The 27,467-nt window shown below is 39.9% G+C and overlaps 2 protein-coding genes across 9 annotated transcripts in view; one reads left to right on the top strand and one right to left on the bottom strand.

Moving 5' to 3' along the window:
* Positions 1 to 13,151, bottom strand: part of PRORP (protein only RNase P catalytic subunit) — a 49,743-nt gene extending 36,592 nt beyond the window's left edge. For 2 of the 5 annotated variants that reach the window (XM_033010328.2, XM_033010323.2), the window contains exons 1-4: positions 13,031 to 13,151; positions 11,087 to 12,489; positions 8,751 to 8,798; positions 6,581 to 6,713 (exon numbers count right to left, since the gene is read on the bottom strand). In XM_033010328.2, the coding sequence (XP_032866219.2) occupies positions 6,581 to 6,713; positions 8,751 to 8,798; positions 11,087 to 12,087 (1,182 nt within the window). In that variant the 5' untranslated portion in view covers positions 12,088 to 12,489; positions 13,031 to 13,151. Of the gene's footprint in view, positions 1 to 6,580; positions 6,714 to 8,750; positions 8,799 to 11,086; positions 12,490 to 12,650; positions 12,863 to 13,030 lie in introns of those variants that run through there. The other 3 variants (XM_033010325.2, XM_033010326.2, XM_033010324.2) reach the window with 3 other exon arrangements.
* PPP2R3C (protein phosphatase 2 regulatory subunit B''gamma) overlaps positions 13,096 to 27,467 on the top strand; it is a 17,620-nt gene continuing 3,248 nt past the window's right edge. The window contains exons 1-12 of one of the 4 annotated variants that reach the window (XM_042791211.1): positions 13,096 to 13,267; positions 14,050 to 14,177; positions 15,321 to 15,425; positions 16,018 to 16,130; positions 16,963 to 17,060; positions 19,849 to 19,919; positions 20,640 to 20,772; positions 21,931 to 21,986; positions 22,060 to 22,135; positions 22,793 to 22,929; positions 24,527 to 24,664; positions 27,162 to 27,221. In XM_042791211.1, coding sequence (XP_042647145.1) covers positions 13,096 to 13,267; positions 14,050 to 14,177; positions 15,321 to 15,425; positions 16,018 to 16,130; positions 16,963 to 17,060; positions 19,849 to 19,919; positions 20,640 to 20,772; positions 21,931 to 21,986; positions 22,060 to 22,135; positions 22,793 to 22,929; positions 24,527 to 24,664; positions 27,162 to 27,221 — 1,287 coding nt within the window. The other 3 variants (XM_042791212.1, XM_033010276.2, XM_042791213.1) reach the window with 3 other exon arrangements.

Genomic DNA, 27,467 nt, shown 5'->3' with positions numbered 1-27,467 from the left:
AAGTTCCACAAGGTAACATTTCAAAGTGTCTTCAATCAACATGTGCTCACATTAACTTTACTTTAGAAGTATTGTCACAGAACTTAGCAATATTCAGAGACAGCAAACACTTAAAGATGGTAGTGTATGCAGTCATATCTCAAGATCTTTCTTAATGGAATGTATGAGCTGCAAGTAAAGGACTGTGTGCCCCAGAGGTTCTACATAAAATAATCTCCTTAAAAATCAGCTATTCAGATAATTCGGATTAGTTTAATTCTTTAGTTAAAAGTTACTGTTCTGACTTCATGTTTATGGTCTTGTCTGCCTTTGTGATCTGCTAACGAACAGGAAAAAAATAAATACTTTATCAAGCTACGCTATTCCAAAACTTGGTGATATTTCTTCAATTTCTTCTATTTCTCTCTATTTCTTCTTATACATTCTAGCTAATGCAAGGAAGATATATATCTGAGAAAAATCACTGCATCAACAAACCATGTTTATATTTTTCTTAGCAAGATCTTCAGATAATATACAATGGAAACAAGTTAAGGTTAGCAACTGTACTTTAACCAAGCAACTGGTGTTCAAAAAAAAATATATTAGAACTAGATTTTTCTTGATTGGTCTAACTGGAATATGAAGAATGTATCATGTTAGGAGAACTTCCAAATACAGAGGTGACAAATTAGTAATTTAAAAAGACTGTGGAGGACAATGAAAGAGGTTTAGACAGTGGATTGGAAGAATGGAACATTCTTGTATTGCAGGGTGGCCTAATTCTGCTGCATAACCATTTGATGGCAAAGGAGATCAAGTGGCCTGAACAATATCTCAACCCATTGCTTGCTATATGAATTGAGAAAAGGAGGACTGTGGACCACCCCAGAAGATCTGACCCATCCCCAAGAAAGATTCTCTAACACTGAGGTAATCAAGGGAGAGAAATATGTGCTGAATTTATAAAGTTTTCATCTAGATCTATTTCTTACTGTTAAGGAAGCAGCTAAGTCTTTTATCCTCCTGCCAAAAGACACTCTGCACTTCTGTTTGCTTCCATTATCAGGAGCCTCTGGTGTAAGGGAAGATGTAAGAGAAACCTTAGAAAAATTCCAACTGCCTTTGTCTCTTACCACCCATTTCCCATTCAGTCTCCCCTCTTCCCCTCTTTTTCTTTCCTCCCAGAAGTTCCCCCTCCCCTCCAGCAGATCATATCACAAGAAAAGTATAACATCCACCCTGAATTAAATGGAGGTGGGAGGACAGAAAGAAAGTAGGATTAAGGCTGCAGCTTGGGCTGAAGTGCTCTCAGACTCTGAGCACTCTACTGCTGCAATCGTCCCAACATCCACCGTTAACCATTACCTGACATTATTCTGTGCCTACTAGACCTATGAAACTGAGTAGTGGACCAATCTCTGAGGCTAGTGTTCTCTCTAATCCCAAAACTAACTCTAGTTCTAGCCAAAACACTGCAACTGAAAGCAGCCCACAGCTAATCTCAAACCCCACTCAGAACAGTTCTCCTCTATCCTTGTGGATGTTACAAGATCCAGCAGCAAACCTGGCTCTTAAGGCAATGCAGGATTCTGCCCTGCTGAATACTAACCCTACCCTGACTGAGTCCAGTGGCCCATATTTAGCAAAGATCTGAAGATTAAAAAAAAAAAAAAAAAAAAAAGCTGTTCAACCCTATCTGCAAATGTTGTCTCATCTTCGTAGGTTTCCCTAGACCTATGACTAGACATCTTCATGATCCAGGAGTCTTCAGGCTTGATATTAGTGTATTTAATTCTAATTGCAGTGCTAACCCCAGCCCTATCTACAAGCTAATGACCATATCCTTCCCATACCTAAAAATTAACCACAAGGCAACAACAGATTTAGTCATCAATTTGCTATTCTGCAAAACCTGTAGAATTAAACTGTTCAGCACTGGCCATTCTATAATCTAACACCTATAAGCAAGTTTTTTGATCGGTGTTACTGTAGACTAGATAACACATTTGTCTCTACTGATGCCATCTCTAATTTAACGCTCTGGCCTAACAACAGCCATATTAAGCAAGTGCTTCAAGTATTTTAACTCCCAAATATCAACTTTTACCCTAGTCTTATCCACAGCTCAACACCAACACGTAACCAAAAGGTTACCAATACGCCCTTCACGTCCACTGGCATTAGCTCACTCAATCCTAATGAACCTGCAAGACTCCAACAATAACTCAAGTTCTCCAGCACCTGCTGTCCGAAACACTAATCCCCACTCACCACACTTCCAAGACTTTCTAGATTCAGCAGGTTCTTCTATCCTTACCATCCTGAAACCCTAGTCTATCTACAAAATTAATCATAACTTGCTCACCTAAGCAAACGTCAGCATTCATCCTACTCTTGGGCCTCCTAGAGGAGAGGAAGGAAGGGGCTGGGGGGGAAGCAAAGTAAAAAAAAAAAAGAAGAAAAAAAATAAAAGCTCAGAAATCTCTACCATCTTGAAGCCTAGGCTTAGCCCTAATCCTAACCCTAACTACAGCTCACCACCCCTATATCCCCCTCCAGAACTAACAGAAAGCTTTCAAGCAATGCTGGCACCAGCAGGATTTTCATCCTGCCAGCATGGCTCTTGCAGAAGCTAGCTCTGAATCCAAGTCTTGTCATCTAAACTGAACCCTAGCAAAGCGACAAAAAACCTGGCCACAGAACTGACAAGAGGACTTTCAGTCATTTCCACTTGAGAGAAAACTGCAGGAATGGTTCCTGCCCAAAACAGCCCCCGCCCCAGTGCAAGGGGCTTTGCAACATTCAGCAACATGCCAGATTTTTGCACTCCTACTGTAGAGGACAAACTCTCATCTGGGAATCTGATCCTTTTGCTGCAATGTGGCACATATCTGGGAGGAAAGGGGACACATGAACCCACAGGAGAAATTCTACCCAGTCTTCTTCTTCCTTCTCCCTTCAGAAATTTCTTTGGTCCCTGGCAGTGACAGGGAAGAGCTAACCTATATAAGAATAGAGGTAGAGTAAGTAAACAGCACATACAGCCCAGGCTGTGGCACACACTGTGCACACAGTATCAGCTGTTTGCTAGGAAGGGGTTTTCTCCTCTTCAGCCCCCAGTCTTCTCAGGAGACACAACTGGCCTAACTGAATTAACTAGCTGCCTCTTTCTTCCTGAGCTCAGGCAAAGAAGCCATGACATCCAGGTGCAAGATGGACAGCCATAATCACGTAGTCATCTCAGGGCAGGTAAGGGCATCTCACCTTGAAAACAGTTCAAGTGCAGGCACTTTAGCCAACTTTGACCACAAGCTGAGAGTCAACAAAGCAGGCAGAAGAATGAGAAGATCACGCTGGAAGTTGGGAGTGAAGGCTCTGCCAAATGGGGTTAGAACAGGACTGACATATACCACACAGGGCTTTGGGGCAAATCATGGTGTTGGGAAACATGCACATGTGGAAGGAGAAGCAAAGCATTACAGAAAAGGCATTAATCTAATAGTAAGAGATGGAGCTTCATTTTCAAGGCTTATTGCAAATAGCACAACCTCATTCAGTTGCAAAAATAACACTGAGATTAATGGGTCACTTCCTCTTCCCCCTCCAGTCTCTTATATTCTAGAAGAATATGTAAAACCCCTTTACACACTTATCCCAGATCTAGTGTGGGGACTTTACGTGCCCACAAACCCATCTCTTCTTGCCTTCTTGACAGCACAGACACATCTCCCATATGCTTCTTTCCCCCTGTACCACAGTCCTTTCAGGTTTATCAGAGGTATGAAGTAGCAATGAAGGGAATGAAATTATTGTATTTGTGTATTTGAGAGAAACACCTGGGAGCAGCTGTGAGATGAAAGTCATCACAGCAAAAGCTGATTCTGCCTCTCAGTATACCAATTATATCATCTCAGGCTCAGTGGCATAGCCCCCAATTAAATGCAGCCAGAGCAAACAGACATCTCGCTGAAAACATAATATAGACATCACTACAAAAGGTGACAGACTTGTTACAATTGTTTTCTTTCTAGAGCAGCCTTCAAGGTTGCAGCTTGCTATATTAGATCATCATATGACATTCTAATAGACCTTTCAGTAGTTATGCATAAAGATCTAGACCAATGTATATTTTTAATGTGTAGCAGGTATCTCCTTATCACAGATAATCAGTTTTATAGTTCATGCAAGCCATCTCTTCAACACATTTGTAAATACTGTTCACTACCATTCTGATGTACAAACCACAGTTGTTTGGTTTTCTTTCCTAAAACTAATTACAAAAAGTGGGGTTTTTTTAATCATAGCACAACAGACAACTTCTGGGGGATCGTCAACAAAACAAATATTTGCTCCTAATTTTCTACGCTGATCATTGCAAAAGTAAGACAAAAGACTATTCCTCAGTGAAAAAACAAAACAAAACAAAACAAAAAAACCCCCACATTCCAAATGCACTACACATTCAATGTGTAAAAAAACATTTAGAGCTCAAAACAACTCAAACTGTTTCCCTGAATAATCATTTCACTGCAAGAAACACAGATACATTAAGGAAAACTAGTTAGGAGAAACGAAGGAATAGAAAACTAGAATGTTTTCTATTTGAATTGTGACTACAACAAAGTGACTGACTAGAAAATGGAAAACACCCACTCAGATATACTTGCTTGCATCCTATTTTCAGCCTCTTCACCTAGTTTCCCCTCTGGAAAACCCTGGCTGCAGGAGAAGTCACACAGTCTGGCATACCTAAAATGGGGAGCATATTTTCATCACCACACGTCTGCTTTCACAGCACAAAGTCAACTAAAAAGTCCCAAATGTATTTCTGGAAACCTGTGACACATCATAACACTGGTTTGCGTCTACCCCCACATCCATGCTCAAAATTCACTCAGGAAGCAGACTTTAAGCTGTACAGCCAACACATCAACTTCATCTCCATTCAGTCCCCCGGGGACCACCTGCCAACAGGGAACTGGAACAAGGTCAACTTGCAACTAGCAAGTGGGTGGCCCCAGAGTGGTAAATGACGGAATTTCAGCTATCACGTGGACTAACAAAATCTACTGACATCAAAAGTTAAAATAGTGTATTGAGTCTTTGTTCCATTAGATTGCATTCATTTGATCAATCAGGTTCTCGAACTGGGGGAACATCATTTCCACTACTCCTCAGCATGGGCATGAATGTCCAGTTACCCAAAACTCACCCTCTAAATTTCCCAGCCTTCAACTGGTACTGCTAATCTAGCCCTGTGTACTTGACAAATTTGAAATTTTCAAGCCCTCACTCACCACTGCAAACAGAAATGAAACTTCACAGGCTAGACAGTTAACTATTTAAGGAATCAGAAATTTTGTTCTTGATGCTTTCTTTAATAAACCAACCTTAACCATAATTTTCACAGAGGCTTTCAGAGAACAAATAAAGTTAGTTGTACAGTGTTCAATAAAACACATCCTTTTGTTAATCTTATAATATTATAGAACACCAGTACCCATTAAATACTTAAAATTATTGCTACACTTTTAAGGAAAATTTCACTCCTCCGTACAATTCACAGCTAGATCAGCTAAAAGTCCTGAACTGAGGAGAAAAATCTGTGTAGAAATTAGATGTCTGAACAATAAGCTGCATGTACTACAAGCACCTCAACCTTAACTGTTACATGTTTCTATAACTATTATACACGTACAAGGTCTGTGTCTGGAGAAAGCCTGAAGAATTAAACCTGATGTCCTCTTCCGTAATTTCAGAACTGGTGCAGAACTGAGGTGCCAGCTGCAGCAAAGTGACAGCAACACTCATAAAAGTGAAGCAAAATCACCAAGGGATGTGGCATGGGCTCCATCTAGAGGAGCGCACCTTCATTCTGTGTGGCTACTGCTGAACCACTGACCTCCACACAAAGTGGGCAAGAAACAGAACTGCAGTGTATTATAGTGCCTGGGAATTATGCCCTCTCATGTGCTTACAGTGACCTTTGAAAAGCTTAATACTCCTGATGTATACTGTAATTATAAGTAAGAAAGCGTATCTTTAAAACAGAGGGGTAGTTGGTTGGTTGGTGGGTTGTGAAATCTGACTGAACAAAATGATAATCGGTTCTTTATTGTTTCTGGCAAACAGCTGACCAACTGAAAAATCAAATATTCAGCACATAAATGTAAGCTTCTGATAGGATATTGAATATAACAAACACTAAGACTTCTACTTCTTTGCAAGCTCAAAATACTAGATGTTTTATTTTGTTCTAGTTACTCGGTTTTATTCCATATTTAAAATGTAGCTTTTAAGGGATTAAAACATTTTCATACCTTCTAAATGTTTTAATGAAAAACAAAACATTTTAATTATTTCAGTATCCATTAGCAGCTGACTAAAAATATAAGAACAAAAACAATACGAAAGAGGCCAACATTTAGACCCATTTTACAAACACAACTGGAAAAGATACATAGGATACTTCAGTATCTAATGGCCTATTAATGTTTAAAGCAAAGAAAAAAAAAATCTGTGTTTTTTCCAAAGTACCTAAACATTAATTATAATATTACCCTCCTAGCCAATGAATGTGACAGCGGGCAAGACCTACCTGCGGGCTCGTCTTTCTAAAAGGGTCAGTTCCATGTATCACGTCACTTATTAATTTTTCTCTGAGATTATTATACTCCTCTTCGGTGAGCTCAATATCCTCCAACTGATGGTTGCAAACTGGGCACTGTCCGCTGTAATAATAGTGAAACAAGAAAATAAAAGGATAAAGGCTTTTAAATAAGAAATACCTAAAATTTTACTAACTTATTGAGTGTCTGTGTATAAGCACAATTCTTTACAAGAATTCCAGCGCAGTACAATCATCAGAAAATTAGTTGTACTCTTTCTGGGATGCATTCAAAACCTACTAAAGTCACTAGAAATATTTTTATGTGATTTAGTGTTATCAGGATCAAAGATTTAATTCTAGAGAAGTTTGAGGATTTAGGACTGACATTCTGCATGTGAGCATGGGGAAATAAATAAATAAGAGTATTTAAATATTCACCAGCATTTATTTAGCCCTTGAGAGATCAGAGTTCAATTCTCAGCATTACCACAAATTTCCACATCTCTAATATTTGGAAGTTTCCTTACTACAGAGGAAAGTCACTATGGATACATACAGCCCAGATCTCAATGTGAGAAGGTGATGCACTTGCACTGGCACTGGCCTGGTCAGAACATATGAAGTAGCTATAGGCAAACTAGATGAAGCTAGAAGGCAGGCCACAGAGCCTTAGTCTAGCTATAAATCCATTCCGAAGTGTTACAAGAAAATGCACCAGTGAAATGCTTCATTATTGTGCCACTGACTGCTCCTACAAAAAAGCTAAGCTGTCTGTGCCTGGTTTATCAAGGTTTAGAATAACCAAACCTGCCACAGGTGTAGGAATAACCTCATCCAAAAGAAGAGAAAAAAAAAAAAAAAACAAAAGGAAAGAAAAAAAAAGAAAAAGAAAAAAGGTAACCAGGTAACATAAATCTGCTGTATGGTTGGAAAACTAAGTAATGAGCAGGATTGCCTTCTTTGTGCTACTTGCCTTTTGCTATCAGACTTCCCTTTACTTCTAGGTTAAGACTGTTCAGACCTCTCCAAGGTGGTCAAAATGAACAGACAGAGCAATGTGACTAAAACAGAAATGAGAGAAATGAAAGAAAGAACAAACAAGTTTTTTAATATTTAGCCCTTTCTGTTGCTACATGTCCCACAGCCATGACCTCTGCCCTAACACAGAGTCTGAAGGAAATCAAACTGGAATTGTCATCGCTTCCATGTCCCATTTGTTCATTCTTTTCTTTCCTTGTTGTCTCTCCTGTTAGCCCCTATAAACTAAACACATAACCAACACAAGGCACAGCTCCTTACCCAGGGCAAAAATGTATGTCATGCATCACTACCATGAACCTCTGGGTCCACCACAAAACCAGCATGTAAGGTGGAGTAACAGCGGAGGACTGAGACAAAACCACCTGCAAATCTGTGCCTGAATTGTGAACTACATTAACCTTTTTTTTTTTTTGTCCTAAAAAGCTTATGTGAAAGTTTTGCAGATAAACTTTTTAAAGACAAACCAATGAGCTACAAATATACATAGACTTCATGGGTACACTTCTTGACTTGCATCTCTAATTGTGGGTTGAACCTAGAAGTTTTCCCAAGACTAACTCTTTAATAGCTACATGAAAAAGGAAAAAGAAATGGCCAGATAGTACCTTAACATACAGTAAGGAAATTCACAGTCAATCACACTTGTTCTCAAGCTCTTCTGCCAAGAATATTAGACATGAGATTAATTAATTAACTGCAGCATGTGAATAATATCAGTTTTCAGGAAGATACTCATTTACACACCAAAGCTTCTCTGTTAAATATAATGTTAAACAATGGTATTATAAAGCCAACCAAAAATGTAAGTCTTTAATTCCTAAACAGTAAACAAATAAGCCACCCAGTAAAATGGCAGCTCTTATTTTTCTCTGCATTTTCTGTCATGGCTCTGCTTAGCATAACTCCTTTCCAAATATCCATGTTGGGTCTTGTTTAATGAAAAAGAATGACTTGGAAATTGGTATTTGGGAAATCGTATGTACATAACAAAGGTTCATACTCTCAGGGATTAAAATATTTTCTTATACAAGCAAAGCGATTTTTTATATTTATGAAAGAAGAGTTCAAGAGAAAATAATCCAGACCACCTCACTTTTAAATAAAATGTTGCACTTACCTGTCTTTAATGTTGGTCAGGTGTCCTCTCCAGTTCCCTCCTGGAATACTAATATGTAGAGAGGGAAAGATTAAAAAAACCATTAGATTCCTACTTAACAACACCTGAATTACAGATAAAGAATAATTCTATTTTGATCAACATTTAGAAATAAAAGACCAATCAATCATCTACCCTGCAAAGATTCATATGTAATTTAGCAACACCTGAAAATATTATATAAAGAACCAGCATTCAACAACATGCAGAGAACTAACACCATCAACCTACCCAGTTAATGTTGTCCCTAAACATTAAGAACCATACAAATAACCAGGCTGCACTGACAATTTTTAAGCTGCTGCCCCTACACATTCATAAAGCACCTCAGAAACCAGATGGGAAAGCAGAAATCAAGATTTCTATGCAGATGTCACCCTGAGACATTAAGAAAAATATGCTCATACCAAAATGCTGCACTGAGACTTTTGGACTCCACATCATTATAATCATCACCACAACTACGACAGCTGCAATCAGGCAGGTGTAAATCTTCCTTTTTGCTCACAAGATCCAAAATGGAATAAGTTGCAGAATAGGAATACCCATGCCAACATGCAACTGCAGACACCTCTCCCTTTGCCACTGTGTTCATTATTATAGGCTACACAATCACGCGTGGCACAGGCTTTGGAATAACTGCCCTGCTCCTGCCCTCCTCTCACATTTCTCACGCCGATGCATCGCAGTTCTTTAGTTTTCTTACAAAGACAACAGACAACAGAAAATACTGTGATTCTTTGTTGCACGCTCAGATCTCTGTATTGGATCTGGCTTTACTTACATTATTCTAAGTCAGTGCTGATATGCTCTTCAGAACAATAATTTTTAAAAACTAAGACATATTCAGTTACACTCACAGTGCTCACATCTGTGCTTAGTGTACCATCGGTTTCGTTTGTCAGCAAAAGTTACCTCTCAATCTGCATCATTTTTGCAAGACAGTGCTAGAAGTTATCAGATTCTATTTCTTTTTGGGAACTCCACATAAACTGCTTACTTATTTTCAACCACCAGCATATACAAGTTCAGCACTAGCAATGAGAACAGACAGGTAAAACTAAGCATTTTGTACAGTTTCACAGACAAAAAATCAGGTGGGATAACCGATCACCTAGTTTCATCCCTCTATTATGGACTCTGTATCTTCTTGTTTGAAACACTACTTCCTTTAGGGAAACACCCAACATTGATCTTAAAACATGAGTCTATCACAACCTTTCATGAACTGTTCTAAAAGTCAAACACAGTATAAGACAGAAACAGGAGTTTGTCTAATTTCAGCTTGCAGCACTGGTTTGCTACCATATACAGGCAATATATTGGTCTTCAATGGGCTCACTGCCCCTGTAGTCTCCTTTCCAAGGACTTTTAATTATGCTAAGTTTCCTGCACATGCAGCACACACCTACAGGTAAATCCTTCTCTACTTACTGGAAAAGCAGCACCCCACGACAGATTTTCACCCACTAAACCAGTTCATCTCAACTGAAGCCTGCTCTCTCTGCTCCCTCATTGTTCCCAGGAAATAAAATAGCTAGGGGACAGCAGTATAAACCATTCTAATAATGGTAGTGCATTCCTACAGCTGTATTTTCCATCCAGGAAGATTAACTTGTAAAATGGTTGTGTAGGTCACATAAACCAAAGCTGACAGTTAAGAAGTCATAGAATGGGCTCCCATACAACAGCATAAGTATGCAGTGGGCTCGGGTGAACTACACTATGCATGCGCAGCGTACCTAGTTGTAATCTGCAGGGTCTGACCATCACTACTCATGAAAACAAACTGTGTAGCCTGCTAAATACTGTGCTAAAGCAAAGAGCCTCCCATTAAGACTATTCCTTTCTTATTATTCTATATAAAGTCAACACTTTAATCTTCACTTAAACCATGTTAAATTTGCTGCCTCTTTCCTTTAAAAACTATCTACTTTTCAAGTAACTTACTACTTCTAGACTGTGATAGATTATAGGAAAAACCCTCATACCTGTCAATACTCCTAATGTATCAACCCCAGAAAGAGGTGAAGTCAGAAATTTTGGACAGCCATGACCTAGCACAATTTCCTACTTTCTGTAAAAAGGAATATTTAAATCAAGAAGAGGTGAATTCAGTAAGAATTTTACACTTTTACACTCATCTCGGAACAAAAGTGTGTATTTTCATGACAATGTGTCTCTCACGAAGAAGCAACACCAAAATGAGATGTTGAGGGATCTTATTAGACTTGATCTGTGGAATAATCTGAATCCCATTCTTATGAAATTAAGCTTGCTATTGAAACATTATTTACCTTTCAAACCACAGCTTTATACTCTCCATAAATGTTTTGTGAGGGTATATTTGGTTGTTTCTCAAACGTAAGAGAATGCCAAACAGCTCTTTTTGTAACTCAGCACCTTCCATACCCCTGCTGAAGTCAAAAAAGGCCTGCAGGACATCCAAAGTTGGGACCAAATCCTTAGCCAACATTTCATGGTAAAGTTCAAATGCAAGTTCCATTTCTTGGTGACGGCTGGCTGCTTTGATACAGGACTCATAGTTTATCCGTGAGGGAATCATAGTCTTTTTTACTTCTTCCAAAAGAGTCAAGGCCATTTTCCATTGCTCTGAATCACTCAGCCCCCTGATGAGAAGGTTGTAAGCCCCACTTTCTAAAACTTTAAATCTGATTTTCATTATATCATACACATCATGAATTTCTGAAGTCTGTCCCTGCTGGACACACAATGACAAGTATTTGAGCAACAAACTATATGAAATGTCACCACTACTCTTTGCTACATGGGTCAGCAAAGACTTAGCCACATCAATGGGGCTATTGCATCTGACCATACTGTTAAGCATCACTTCTTCAAATATTTTGGGTGACTGAAAGTCTTCCTTTAGCCTGTTCCATTCCTCATCCTGCAAAGGCTTTTCTGGAGGCTGTACTTTGGCAAACTTCTGCTTTGACAGAACTTGACTCATTAACTGTTTCTTCGGAGCTTCAACAGAGGAAGAAAAGTAGAGTTTCCCATCAGATATTTCTTTAGTGTCCTCATCCCATCCTTTTTCTTCTTCATAATCAATTTCAGACCTTTTCTTAGTAGAAAAGACAGCAGGTCCTTTGGGATCCACTGGTAATGCACTGCTGGAAGACGTCATAAAACTGAAATAGCTAAGCTTTTCCCTGTTGGGGATGCTGAAAGACATAGCAAACAGTTGTTGGCATCTTGAAACGGGCCAGAACATCCGAAATTTCCATAGCAAAGCCTGAAAAACCTGTTGACGAGTTTGAGAAAAGAGTGCCATCACAAGAATAAATTATCTATTAGCTCACCGTACCTAATGAAATTATAAAACAGAAAATGCAGTTTGCATGGGGACATTTATTATAAAAGCTCAAGGGCTGTCAAGTTGTATAAGCTTCAGTTTCAAAATGCTTTTCTATGAGTCCTTTCTGCCTCTTATGAAAACAAGAAACAGTAACATCTTTTCTTCACAAAAATCAGTATCTTAAGACTGTGAGGACATCCATCCAAGATGAGGGTATCTTTCTTTCTAGAGGAGATGCTTTACAGGTTTTCAGCTTACGATTTGTTGGTTACAATAAAGATGAGTATGTTGTATGCAGACAGGCAACTCTGATGAAGCTAGGCAAAAAACACAGTTTTTTTTCTTCCTGCCCTCATCCTAGTCGAGTCAGAAGGTTTCCTAAAATTAAAAATAACACCACAACATCACCACTTGTTCCGTGCTTTCCTGTCATATTTACATCTGCATGCTAGCAAACACAAAGTTCAAGGTACCGTGACAATTTCAGGTCAGGCACCCCAACCCCGGTCCCTCAGGCAGTCCTAGCACTGGGTTCCTACCTTGGTTCCCTCATATCTTTCAACCTGTGACAAACTTCCGTTTAACTGGTTTCCCCCCAGTCGTAAATCCTTGGAAACACCGCTGCCAAGGAGACAGAGCAACACCATCAGCAGTTATCGCAGTGAAATCCCACGTAAACGTTAACTTAGAAACGTAAGGCTGTGGAGGTTCGCCAGCAGCCGGGACGGCTCAGGAGGCCTCACGTCCCCCGGCCGCGCCCCTGGGCACTACAACTCCCAGCGTGCACGGCGGCCGAACCGCGGCAGCGCGCTGCCTGCTGGGAAAACCCCCTCTCCCCCTCACCCCTTTACCCCGCCAGAGCGCGAGGGAGCGCGGTCCTGGCGCGGGTTGCGTTTTCGCCCCGCCGGGAGGGGCCTACCTCCTCCGGTGCGCGGCGGCCGTGGGCGGCGAGGCGCCGGCAGGGAGGCGCTTACCGCAGAGGCGATGGCACGGCGTCCAGCGCGCCCGCACTGCTGCAAGCCCGGAAGCGCCGCCGGGCCCGCGCCTGGCTTCGCAGCCAATCGCGTCGGCGCGCGACCCCGCGTGCCGCGTTCAGGGCGGATGGGGCCGGTTCCGCCATGTCGGTTGCGGGCGCGGCGCTGGGAGAGGAGTCAGGGTGGGTGTGGAGCGGGCAGGACTTGGCGCATGCGCGCGGGGCCGGCGGGAGCGCGACGGTGGGGGGGGGGGGGGGCCGGCATGGACTGGCGGCGGAGCCTGCGGGGCCGCCTGGCCGCGCGCCGCGCCCGTGAGTGCCCCGCGGTGACGCGGGAGCGGGAGCGGGGCTGTGGCGGGGGGCGGGGGGGGTGCGGCGGGGCGGGCGGTGGCGCGTCCCGCGGCGAGGCGAACGCCCCTATTTCCGAGATCGGTGGCGGCAGGGGCGGGGCTGAGCGGCACCGAGGGGCCGTGAGGGCGGCGGCGCGTGCCCCCGTGGGCCGCTGCGGCTGGTAGCGCTTTGTTCGCGCGTGAGCCTGCGGGGAGCTCGTGCAGGCGTGTAGCGATACCCCTAATGTTAAAGAGCGAAAGGCGGCTTACTCTGCCGCTTGCGGTAGGCAGCATCTTAAACCAGGGTGCCTCTGTGAAACAAGACCGCTGCTGCTGCTTTGGCAGTCGTAACGGTGTATCTGTTAGTGGCGTACCCTGCGGAGAATCGGCTGTGTGCACTTCCCGAAAGAGGTGCTTTGTGGATACTCAAATAGAAATATATGTCACATTCGGCGCATCCGTTTTATAACTTACATGTCAGGCCTGTGCTCCATTCGTTTTCACCTAAAGTTTGTGTTACTAAACAGCTTAGCTGTATAAGCCTCAGCACTAACTCCCTCTCTCTCCGGGCTCTTCGTTACATTGCAACTGTTTAGAGTACAACACAATTTTTTTTTTTTTTTCTGTGTTAATCAGCCAAAAAGAGCGAACAAGAGCTAAAAGATGAAGAAATGGAATTGTTCACAAAATATTACATGGAATGGAAAGGAGGAAGAAAAAGTGACAATACATCATATACAAACATACCACGATTTTACTACAGGGTAAGTGAGGTATCCAGATAAACTTCAACAAGAGGCAGTTCTGTGTCATAAAGAAAGCTGTGCTTATTCAAAGGGACTTCAGCTTTCGAAGCTTAAGTAGACTGAAATCTGAATGATGTGGATTGCCAAGCGTAATGTTTTGTTTTGTACAAGTGTGGATTTTAGCAGTTTCAAATAATTACTAAGCATCTCATCAGAGGCCATGAAGTGGTTTGCTAATCAGGCGGCAGGCTTGCCTGTTTACTAAAGATAGTAAGTCCTCGTGTCACTCAGTGAAACGTCTTGTTTTAACTAACTTTTAATATACCAGTGTTATAAATACATATCTTCCCATTTCTGTTTAGACATGTTGGGATGCTGCTTCATGAAAACGGTGGGTCATTGGTTGTGCAGACTAAAGATAGGTCTGTTGCTTGCATCACCCAGTAGATAAGATTAGTCTGGTAATGTATGTGTGAGTTTAATCAGATTGGGATGGAGGAATATGGGATATTGCTGGCACTTGTCATCTTGACCGCTCAGCTGCTGTCTAACCTCGCATGGTCCCATATTCCTTAGGATTATGAGCTTCTGCCAATTAAGTTCTCAAGTACCTGTGTTTCAGCTGATGAATACATATGAAACCATCCAAGTTCTGGTAGTGCTGTACAGTTTTGCATGTAAACATCAGCAAAACTTTTGTGCCAGGTGTTTTCCACCTGTTCTGTTGGCCAAAACAAATCTAGAAAGACATTCATACTTTTGAGAGTCAGGCCTACCACAAAATAGAAAATGCTGCTCTCTCCTGAGTAAAAACACAGCAGTAAATGTCTTTTATCTGTGAGCCTTCCTGTCTTGCAACTGTGGGAAAGTGCTTACTGGATGGGTTATCAGGTATGAGGTAGGTCTCTGTTTCTCGTGTTAAAGATGTCATGCTTTAAATAAATACTTTAATATTGAAATAGTTTGAGACAATATGCAAGTGATATCCCTGTAGAAAGAAGCAGATACCATACAGCATTCTGGTAGATGGGTCGTTATTTTCTGTCAAGTAAGCAGCTTCATCAGTGTGTGTGTGCCAGGACTAGCTAAGAGTGCTTGCTAGATATGTAGTTTTTGAATGGTACCACGACACAAAAAATTAAAATGCCATGATATTTCTAGCTGCCAGCTGAAGATGAAGTCTTGCTTCAGAAATTAAGAGAAGAATCTAGAGCAGTTTTTCTGCAAAGAAAAAGCAGAGAGCTGTTGGATAATGAAGAGCTGCAGGTAAGAAAATATTTTCTGTATGTCTTATAATGGCTTCTGACAAGACTTCCTCTTTCTGCGGAGTTTTATCTCCTGTCTGCCCACAGAACCTGGTGGTAAGGTGCTTTGTATTTGGGCACATTGGCTGGTTGTGCAGTACTAGCTAAAGCTGAAGTGCTGCATAGTCTTGGGCTGACAATGTCAGTGTAAAGCTTTCTCATTATGATGTATATGAGGACTAAATCAATGGCTTCTGGTTTTCCAGCACATTCCAGCAATTTCCCTAGTGGCCTCAGAGAAGAAATAAGTTCTGTTTACATATCCCTGAGAGAGACTCCAAAAATGGTTGAGTTTATTGCAGTGCAAAGACAAAAGGGATGTGACCCTAGAAATCCTAGTGAATGAGAGAAAGCGTGTGTGTGTCTGTGTGTGTGTGCTGGTTTACAGGAGTGGAAATACTGCTCACTTGCTTTTTTGGCTGATCTGACGAAATTAACTGAGATAACCTTGCAGCAAAACCACATTTTTTTGCTGCATTTCTTAGATGCTCTATCTTAAGCACGTTGATATCTCTAGATACGTATCTTATTAACCAAATTAAATGCTTTTTAAGAATCTGTGGTTTCTACTGGACAAACATCAGACATCACCAGTGATTGGGGAAGAAGCAATGATCAACTATGAGAACTTCTTGAAAGTTGGTGAAAAAGCTGGACCTAAATGCAAGTAAGGCTTTCTTCTCTTGTATATGCTTACTTTGGCTAAACTTAAGTGCTGCTGTAACTTTCACTTGCTAAAATAGATGAAAACAATTTAATGGTGAAGAGAAATAATGTCCATGTAGTTATTGGTGAACTAGTTGCTTTGCATCATTGCAAAGACGTATTGCTCTACATCTCTGAGGGAACTTTTGATAAGAGATGCCTGCAAGAGCATCCTTTTGAAGAAGAAATTCTTATCAGCGTGAGCATTTTTATGATGTTGGTGGCCAATAAACAGCACATTTTGTATTTGAAGAGGAAATCATGTCTCTAGAGATACTGCCCAACCTTCCCTCATATCTTCTGATGAAAAATTTCCTACCAGCTGTTCTATGTACAGCATACAGTGAATGTTCCTTCTTTATGCTCCTGTTGGAGACTGCTCTTGCGCACATAGCTTTGTGATTGAGTTTTGGGCAGAAGCGGATTAGTTGTCAGTACTGGTGGTTCCTTTTTTGTGCATATCATTGTAGAATATTGGAATGTATTGTACTAAATATACTACCAAATATATTGTACTAAAGATAAATTGAATGAAAGCTCTCAAAACTCCCACATCACTGAAGATTATCTCATGAGCAGCAAAGGCAGCTGCTTTTTATTGAGTTTACCATCGTTATTTGGTAGGATCCCGCTCAATCAGTGTAGTGTAGCAAATTAACATCTTTGAATACACAAAACACATTCTGTATTGTTAAAACAGTATTTTAAAGTGTCTGTAAATTTTGAATACTGTAACTGATCTGTCAGCGCAGTGTAATCTGATGCATAGAAGTACCTTTGTGTTTGTTTTACAGACAGTTCTTCACAGCCAAGATCTTTGCTAAATTACTCCATAATGATCCTTATGGGAGGATATCTATCATGCAGTTTTTCAATTATGTCATGCGAAAAGGTTAGTTGATGCTTCTTCTGTGTTAGCAACAAGTTGTTTTATTTTCAATGCTATTTTAAGCTTTATTAATTATTTGCTGTTCTCTTCAACAGTGGTGAGATCTAGTCCTTGATTGCTAATGTTGTTCTCCCCTAGGCTTGGGAATTTTTCCAGTTACTAGGGGTTGGGAGTTCACCTCTGAAATCCACCTCTCCTCTCAGCCAGAAAGATCCTTGATCTGTTTGCTATATATATTGTCATTCTGATTTCCTTTATTGAGGTAGTGCTGTGAAGAGCAAAACAAAGTTACGGGGCGAGTATGATTCTAACCACTGCAATCAGACTGTCACTGTTCTGATAGTTTTGTCCACTGTTTTTCCTTCTACAGAGTGGTGTTATCTATGTTTTCTAACTGTGCTTCTCAAATATGTCAATATATGCTTGTGCTTGCCACTATAGCCTTACCATATTTTCAGCCATTTATTATAACCACTTGGGCTGAAAAATGCAGTTTTGTTTGTTTTGTTTTTTAAATCTGTACTAGACCTTGTTTAAAAAGAAGAGGCTGGCTAGCAAAAAGGAACGTTGCCTCATTGCTTTGTCCCATGGCTACTGTATTCTTAGGTCTGGTAGAGCCTTCGGGTGGGGAGAAAAGCACTTTTCCCCAGAGCAGCTCAGTTTATTTAACTTAAAATCATGTGTTGCATGGGATGAGAGATGTGTTGGAGAGGAAAGCTATTGAGTAAATGTGCAGAGTATGCAAGAAAGGAGTAATGGGCCCATTTGCAACAAACAGCAAATCATCCAGAAGGTGTGGGGGGATAGGAGGCTTGTGAAGAGGTCTGTGAAGATTGTATGCATTTCAAAAAGGCCTATCCAAATGGACACAACAGAAATTCTTTCAGAGCTTTTTATTTCATGTATTTCACCCAGAAGTTATAAGTCTTCTGTACTTACGGCAATACCTTTTTTCTAAAACAAACAAAAATGCAAACAAACACACAAACAAAACCAAACCCCCCCACCAAATTTAAGAGTGAGGAAGCCTTTTGGTGTCTCCTTTCTCAATCACATTTCATTTTCAGACTGGCCAACATAAGGTCCCATCACGGTGTGTGTTTGCAAGTCCTTCTTGGGTCAGTTGAATAAGGATCCTTGGTTTTGCTAGTTTACAGCATTGGAATTGCCTAATAAAGCTAGCCCAGTAGAATGTCTGGGCAGTAGCTGAGATAATTTCTATTGTCTGTTATACAGCATTCTGTATGAGGGCTAAAGACCAGGCCAGGTATCAAAGGAAGAAAAGACTTAAGTTCCTTTAGGAACTTTCAGTTAATACTTTAGATTGGAATTAGGGATTTCTGTCTGTATTTACTGCTAAATGTCCTTCAGTGTGGCCATGAAAAGAGAGGAAAGTAACAGACAATGAAGGGAGCTCTGCAGCTGCTTGAAGCTGATCCAAGTTGGGACAGTGCAGTCCCACATTTCACCTTGTTTTGATGAAGCTCATGCAGTGGAGTGGTCAGCCTCCAGAGCAGTGCTGCAGCAGGGAAGAGGCCATATCGCCCTGAGCTTAAAACATCTTGAGCTGCTGTGCCTCGGGTGTGTGATGATATTCTCTAACTGGCTGAACTCATTAATGAGCTTTTGGGTTTTTCTTTTATATGCTTGTTAAAGTTTTAGGAATAGTTGCATGTATTCACATAGTTGTGCTGAACATGTAGCATTCTGTCTTTCTCCTTCCTACCTCCAGCTGGAGGACTTCCAGCAGCCCATGGATTACAGTTTTTCTTCCTTTTCTAGATGATCTACATAGTCCTTTTGGGAGGGCACAAGAGAACAGTGAAGTTAGTAACTGAATAATGGTGAAGCATTTCCCAAAGCACCATCTGCCTGCAGTAACGCTCCCCCTTCGGGAGGAAGGGTGGTAGAGTCTTTTGACTTTATCCAAACAAGTCAAGCCTAGTAAAAGCGTCATGAGGTGCTTCAGGGTGTATGATGCATTTACCTTTAAACTTCAGCCAACAAAGAAACGGCCTCACTGTATAACCTCTTGTCACCTCTGAGTGATACTTAGTCCACCTTGACAAACACTTAGCTTGAAGAGATGAATGTTGGTATGAAGCACAGCTCCTATTTCATGAGAGAATCTTTTGAACTGTTTCTTCATTAAATGGAAGTTAAATCTAACATGGGGTATGTGAATAATAGTTTTTATGCCTAATCTGCACTTCATATCGGGTACTGTGCTTTAACAATGGGCTCAACCACATTGTCCTGTAGATTGTCTGATTAATGCACCTTCTCAATGCAAAAATAGATGCTTGTGCTCTTCTAATTCTCCTGTTGTAACTCAGAAGTGAGGGCAGGACCTTTGGCTGAAGCTGCAGCATCTCATGCTGCACAAGGTGCTGTAGCAATCTGACAAGCAATCTGTATATGACATTGTAGAGCTGTTTTTAATGCAGTGAAAATGTGCTGCTACACCTATCTCTAGGTCAGCAAGGGAGAACGGATCCAATGATTCCATGTACCAGCTGAGTGTCTGCTCAGCTGTTTCTCACATCTAGTTATTATAAGGCAGTCTTGGCTGCAGAGTACTATATATTGCCAGTGACTTACCAACTTAAAGACAAATGGCATTTCTAGGCAGGGCTGGTACATTATGGCTTTGCTTAAATCTCAGATAAGTGGGAAATAGGCACTTAAAGTCCAACAGTGCCTTGTGGCCTTTAGAATAACTCCAAATTTTGGTGAGGCCTCAAAAACCCCCTAGGTTTCTTACATTGTAATTCTGTTTTCTATTTTACAGTGTGGCTTCATCAGACAAGAATAGGTCTCAGTTTATATGATGTGGCGGGACAGGGCTACCTCAGAGAATCAGTAAGTAAATTCTTGATTAACTTATTGTCTGTCTTCACTCAAACAACAGAACATTAGAAAGGCTCCAATTTTCTTCCAGTTTTATCTCATAAAAACTTAAAATCTAGATTTGGGATGAGCACATTTATTTGGATAGATAGCAATCTCTATATTCTAGAGATTTAGCGTTAAGAGTGCTGCGAGCCTTTTTAACATATGGGTAATTCTCTGAAAAAGAGATCATAGATATCAAGGTTTCATGTCATTAGCACTTTACTAGATTTAGTATAGTAGAAATCACAAAAAAGGATGGGTAGAGTGGGCCTCAATTAATTATTCTCCTGTTCTAACAGGAGCTAATATTATAAAATAAATAAGAAGGTTCTACTTAAAAAAGATCTATTAAAGTATATTCAGAAATAGGATAATCCAATTAAGAGTTATGCATTGGTATTTGAAAAGGGTACGGTTGAATGCATTTATATTTACATGTAAATATCATCTACTTTGTTAACATTCTGCTTTATTTGTAGACTGTTTTAGTCATGGCATCACACGTGCATGTATATGACTTAGGATTTCTTGCACGGAGACAGAAGCTTTTTGCCTGCTTTCATGCCCTTTCCTGCATTATTGCAGGATTGTATTTTTAACAAAATACTCTTAAAAGCCAGGGTGGAATGTAGCAAACATGCAACAATAGTAGTGTTTAAAGCTTGTTTTCTTTTCTTATTTCTGCAGGATTTAGAAAACTATATTTTGGAACTTATCCCCACTTTGCCACAACTGGATGGTTTAGAAAAATCTTTTTATTCCTTCTATGTCTGCACAGCAGTTAGAAAGTTTTTCTTCTTTCTGGATCCTCTCAGAACAGGTAGGTCCATGTTTTCAAAATTCTAAATATGTGGGAGTATTTTTGCTTTTAGAGTGTTTCCACCAAAGGTGCTTGTTTTTTCAAAGTAATATGTAGTTGTCTTTGTGGGCTTTTGTTCAGCAGTCTCTTGTATTTGAAGATTAATCTCTACAGAAGACCATAAGTCTTCATGTGGGTCTAATAATCTACTTCTATACCTAATGAATTTCTAGGAGATACCCATCTGTTGTGGTATTATAGAGTTATTGAAACTGGCGAATGAGACACTGTTTCATCATAATATATCATTAGCAGTAGCTAATTTACTAAGTGTTTAGGGTGAATAGAAAACACAGCAAATAACAATAGAACTGCTTGACAGAACATGCACAGAGCTGTGGAAATGCTGAAGAATGCTTATTGTGATGTACTTCTGTGATTAAATTTGTGTGCACCATGTAAACTCATTAGAAAAGGTTTACGTTTATGGCTGCTAATCCTTGTTACACATGTAGCTCCCTTGGACAACAGTTTGCTTTTTTGTGTGCCCTTGATTTAAGTCACAAACTGCATGCATTTTCAAGATCTAGCTGTGCTACTCAAAGATGTCAGAGTTGTGTGGGCAGTAGCTTCTGGCAGAGGTAATTACAAACACGTAGAGGGGGTGTGTGAAGCTATAATGCCATTATTTTGCACAGCAGTTTGTGCAAGGTCTGCACCAGTCAAAGCTACACCAGCAGAAGTGCATTCTGTCACCTTAGCTTTGTGTCACATCTGTAGTTTCTAAATAAAAATATCGTATCACTTAAGAGACTGTTATTCCAACAAATGTTTTAAGCATGCTTTCTTTGCATTTTTTATTTCACATTTTGAGTTATGTTGAACACTTGCTTTTTTTTTTTTTTTTCAATCTAGTTTTGTGGCTTTTGAGGATTCAGGGTAACTCCTCTTTTGCCAATATCAGGCTAGTTTTATTCAGTCATTTTTAAGGCTATTTTATCTCTTAAATTACAGCCTTACCCTTTATGTTAGAAGTTGCTTTTGTTTTTTAAAAAAGGCTTTTTTTTTTTTTTCTGCTTAGAATACTTCTTTCTTGAGTAGAACCACCTAAATGAGAACAGTCGAATGGATATGTTGACTGAGTGACTGTTAAAATGTGTTTTCCTTTTCTTGCTGCAGGGAAGATAAAGATACAGGACATTTTAGCTTGCAGCTTCCTGGATGACTTGCTGGAGGTAAAGCTCTCTTAGCATATACTATTGTATTTTAATTTACTCTTTCTGAATTCTAACTTTATGTTTCACTTAGTTAAGGGATGAAGAACTTTCTAAAGAAAGTCAGGAAACAAATTGGTTTTCTGCTCCTTCTGCATTAAGAGTTTATGGTAGGTTCCTTTATATGTGATTGCTTTTTTTTTTTTTTCCTTTTTTTTTATCTCCTCTCTTCCTTGTATGATTATCCATATGCTAACGTTGTTTTTCATCTGTTCTTGTCTCTTTAAATCCTCCTGATACCTTGTCTTTTCACCTTCTGTGGCCATCCTTTCAGTATATCTTCCTGACTTTCTTTACAGTTTGGGTTCTCCACTATTGCTCTTTTTCGTTGTTTTATCTTCTGTCATTTTGTGCTTGTTGCACAAGGTACAAGATTCCTCTGTAGCCTTCCCTGTTGACTGTTCTATTCATGCTTTTGCATCACCTTTAGCTCTTTTTTCATGCTTATAGCAGATCTGTTTAAAATAATATGCTCTTAGCCTTCTTCCCCTTTCTCTGTATACACAGCTTTTACTTTTGACCCATTACCTTAGAGTAGATCTATTAACACCTTGTTATGGGAATCCTTTTTCACTTCCCCCCATGTTCTGTGCTCATTTGTGATACTCAATGAATATTATTGTGGATCTAGCATATTCCCACTTAACGCTATTAACTTTGTAGTAAAAATGAAGTAAATGTTTAAAAAGTGCTAAATTTTCTTTCTCTGAGATAGTTATTTGCTAATATAGGGATATTATGTTTTGCCCTCTATATTTCCTCCCTAGGCCAGTACCTAAACCTTGATAAAGATCACAATGGCATGCTCAGCAAAGAAGAACTGTCCCGGTATGGAACAGGGACTCTAACCAACATATTTTTGGATCGTGTCTTTCAGGAATGCTTAACTTATGATGGTGAAATGGTAATCACATATTTTCACTCTGTTCACAATATAAAAGCTTTAAAATAGAGTAGCTTGAGGGAAAGTAACTTTTGCTTATCATTGTGCACATAAATGACTCTACAGCAGATTAGAAAATTAATTTTCTAACAGCAAGGAGATCACAGCATGGCTTAAAGACAAGGTGCTTGTTTTGAAAAGCAGAGGTGATGCAAAATGCAGACAGCCTAGGATGAAGCTTCTTGTAGATTCAAAACATAAAGTGCACGTTGAAAAATTCTATAGATGTAGCAATACTTTTTAGTTACATGTAATTCTTTAAAGAGAACCGAAGACAGGAGTCACACTTGAGACTAATGCAAGCTAGCTAACCTGACCACTTCTTCATGAAGACAATGTTTTTTGTTGTAAGCTTCCCATAACTGTGAAAAACGGGAAGTCTAACTACATTGGAGTTAAAGTAAAAACTTGTATCTATATTTTGAAAGCTTTACTTAATGTATTGATACTCTTGTTGTCTGCATTCAGATGACTCAGCTCTAAAAGTGATAAATTACAAATTCACTATACAGTCCTGCTGCTGCCTTAACTGATTTTTGTAGAATCACAGAATCGTTGAGGTCGGGAGGGATCCTCTTAGTTGTCCTTTGCTGGACTTGCTACAGTAGGTCCATCTCTTCCTTGAACGAGGGAGACCAGAACAGGACCCAGCACTCAGATGTGGTCTAAGCAGTGCTGAGTAGAGTAGAAGGATCACCTTCCACAGCTTGCCAGCAAAGCTCTTCCTAATGGAGCTCAGGATGCTGTCAGCAGCCTTTGCTGCAGGAGCACGTTGCTGGCGTGTGTTCAGCATTGTTGCCCATCAGGACTCCCAGGTCTGTCTGTGCAAAGCTGCTCTCTGACTAGTCAGCCCCCGGCATGTATTGGTGCATGGGGTTATTCCACCCCAGATGCAGAACTTTGCATTCCCTCTGTTGAACTTGATGAAGCTTCTGTCAAGCTCCCTCTGAATGGCAGCAAACCTCTACGGTGTTTAAGGTAGACAGGGTTGTTATATACATAGGAGTGAAGGATTTCCATCCATGTCACAACTGTTTTGATTGGAAAAGCAAGGGTCATTACTAGTGAAAAAGAAAAGCATGCTACATATTTGTTGTGTCTACTAATGCTTCTACCACATGATTTACCAAACTACCTACTCTGGTCTAATGATTATAGACTTTAATTGACCACACAGTTCACCATTTGGTAGCGGTAGGCTTACTGCCCCTGGACGTTTAATTTGTCATAATGAAAACATTTTATATGGCTTTTCTTCACTGGTTGGATATGTTCAGTAGTCTAAAGATGTACTGAACATTGTTTTAAAGTATATATTTGGATTTACGCTTGGAATTCCATTTTACCTCTAAAACGGTAGGATTTCCTATCATCATCAGTCATTAAAAACTAATTTTTCTGTTCATGTTGGTGGTAGCAGCCATTTTCTATTTCATGTTGTCTTTTTCAGAAAATAGACTGATGCCCTACAATGAAATAGCTGTCAATTATAAAGTTCCTGCTTGCAAAATCAATTTAGAAAGAAGACTGTAATAAAAATGATTGTATCTACTTTTAGGACTATAAAACCTACCTGGACTTTGTGCTTGCATTAGAAAACAGAAAGGAGCCTGCAGCTCTGCAATATATTTTCAAACTGCTTGATATAGAGAACAAAGGATATCTGAATGTCTTTTCCCTTAATTATTTCTTTAGGGTAAGTCTTTTTATACAGGTAGGCCATTTTCTGTGTTTATAGTGTTATAGCCTGTGTGCTTCTGCATGCAGATCTGCAGGGAATCACTTTAAATTACCAATACCCACTGAGAGGCTAGTAACTACTTCTAAGAAGATTTAAAATATTAAAAAAAAAAAATTCCAGAAACTTGGAAAGAATTCAAAATGTATTTTCAACATTTCATCTGCAGCTGAAATTAACTGTTTTGATTACATTTAGGAAAAATATTTTCTATTGATTTTTTTAAAAAATTGAAATTGTTCTAAGATTGCCTAATGATTACCCATTAAAATATCTTATTATGGTTCTAATTGGTTATTGCCCGTGATTTTAATTTCCACTGTAATCCTGAAATTCATGAGAGGAAATTAAAATAATGAAATGCAGTAATAGGCCTGTACAGCTGTGGGATTTTTTCATTCTGTGTATTGATTGCAAAAAGCTTTTTTCATTTTTTCATATTCTGCATTTTTATCTGTTGCTCCCAGAACAGATTTAAAACAAGCTTAAATTTTTTAGTTGCTGTTAAAATTAACCTAAGGCTTGTATAGTGTTCCTCCAAATCAGGTGTTTGAGTGGTTTTTTGTTCTGGCTTGTGGTTTTGGGTTGGGGGGACAGATGTTTTGTTGTTTTGTTCTTTTAATAGATACCTCAGATATCTTGGGAAGGGAAATGTCATGCAGTAAAATAGTATTTTTGCTGTAGATGGTTTAGGCTGTTACGAGTATGTTGCTTTTTTCATATACAAGATCCATTCAGTGATACCTATTCAGACACATGGACAAGCACTTCTATTTTCTTTATGTGGATCTTTGTATTATAACTATAAAAATAAACAATGCCATTGTACTTAGCTGTATGCTTGAAGTATGATAAACAAGGTACATACTTCATTCAGCTCATTAAGTAAACCATTCAGGCCTGCTCAAAGCATAATCTTATATCCACATTATTTCTGTATTCTAATAAGTCTCCAGTTGAATGTGAACTTTGATAGTGACAACAACCATATAAATTTGTAACCACAAGACTTCTTATCTGGCAGACCTTTTCTAAAAGGGAAAGGCTTTTTTTAAACAAGAAAGAAAACAAAAACACCAAAAAAACCCACAACTTTTTTTTAATTTTAGTGCCTTGGAACCATCAGATAATTTAGGGTGGAATGGACCTTTGGAGGTCACCTGCTCCCACTGTCTGCTCAAAGAAGGGCCGGCTTCATGGTTAGGTCGAGTTGCTCAGCCTTGTCCAGGCGAGTTTTGGGTATCTCCAAGGAGGGAGACTCCGTGGCCTCTTTGGGCAGGGTGTTCTGGTGTCTGACTGCCCTGACTGGGAAGACTTTTCTCTGCTCACACTTTCTCCCATCTTCATCTAATTGGAGTGCCTCTTGCCCTTTCATTGTGTGTCTCCAAGAAGAGTCTTGCTGTGTTCTCTCTAACCACCTGCAAGGTAGTTGAAGGTAGTAATTAGATTTCCCCCACCACCCCAGCCTTCCGTTCCCCAGGTGCAATAATCCCCATGTCAGGCCTCTCCTCTCAGCTGTGCTGTGCTTTAGCCCCCTGAGCATCCTGAGAGCCCTCCAGTGGGTTCCCACTGGTTTGTCAGTGCCTCATGAAGGGGAGCCCAAAGCTGCGAGGTTGCACCTGGAGTACTGTGTCCGTATGTTGAGTCAGGAGGAATAACTACCTCCTTGAACCTGCTAGCTATGCTTGTAGTAATGCAGCCCAGTATTTATCTGCCTTCAACATGACAAGGGCACCCTGCAGATTCTTGTTCAACTTCTTGTGCACCAAGACCTCGAGTACCTTTCCTGCCAAGCTGCTTCTAGCCAGCTTGGTGATGCAGCTGTTTAAATAGTACCACATTAAGAGAACTAATAGTAGGGAATACTGTTTTGCTCAAAATGAGAAATGCCCACCTATGGCATGAAGTGGGAGAACTATTACATGCATGAACAAAAGCTCAGGTAGACAAATACACTGTCTTCCTCATGTTGTTATTTGAATAACCAGAACACAGGTTCCATTTGCGAAGTACTTGGAAGTGTGAGTAGCCACACTGCTTTGTCTGTCTGATGGTTGGTCTTTTTCCTTCTCTCTTTACCTAGTCTGTATTTCACACTTTGTCAGAAAGCTGAAGCTCCTGGTTTGAGTGTGTTACTATCTTAAGCTTTGAGTGTTGAGTGATAATATTCAAGTGTCTGCATATCCCTTTTGCAGAGCGCTCAAACACTGGTCATAACGGAAGCTGGATTCTTACTGTAGTGACTAATAACTGTGAACCTAGAGATGTGTATCATGGATTATGCCTTAACTCACCCCTGTCTCACTTGTGGAAGAAAATTGATGGCAAGCTGTACCACAAATGCCTTGTTACGGAGCAATACAGCTTAAGATGCAGAAACGTTTAAAAAGTTTCATACGGTTTCAATATAATACTGTACTACATATTCCTAAGTTTTCTATTTTTTTTGTCCTAGGCTATTCAGGAACAAATGAAAATCCATGGACAAGAACCAGTTTCTTTTCAAGATGTCAAGGTTAGTTTTACTGAATAGAGTACTACATGAAGTATTTGAATAAGAATTTCATAATTATGTTATATCGTAGTTTCTAGGTTGTTATATATTTACTTGCAGAGTAATAGAGATGATCTGACTTGTTCTACTTATAGGTTTGAAAATGTCTTTTTATTCAGCAGTTGCTTTGTAAGAAATCTGGTATGCAACTGTTCTAGTAGTCTTCTTACTAATATACAAAGTACCTGTTAAATACATGTTGCCGTG

The sequence above is a fragment of the Tyto alba genome, unplaced genomic scaffold, assembly GCF_018691265.1.
Source record: "Tyto alba isolate M040663 unplaced genomic scaffold, T.alba_DEE_v4.0 Super-Scaffold_18, whole genome shotgun sequence".
Classification (NCBI taxonomy): domain Eukaryota; kingdom Metazoa; phylum Chordata; class Aves; order Strigiformes; family Tytonidae; genus Tyto; species Tyto alba.
The sequence above is the reverse complement of the archived record's forward strand: the minus strand, read 5'-3'. Positions and strand labels throughout refer to the sequence as shown.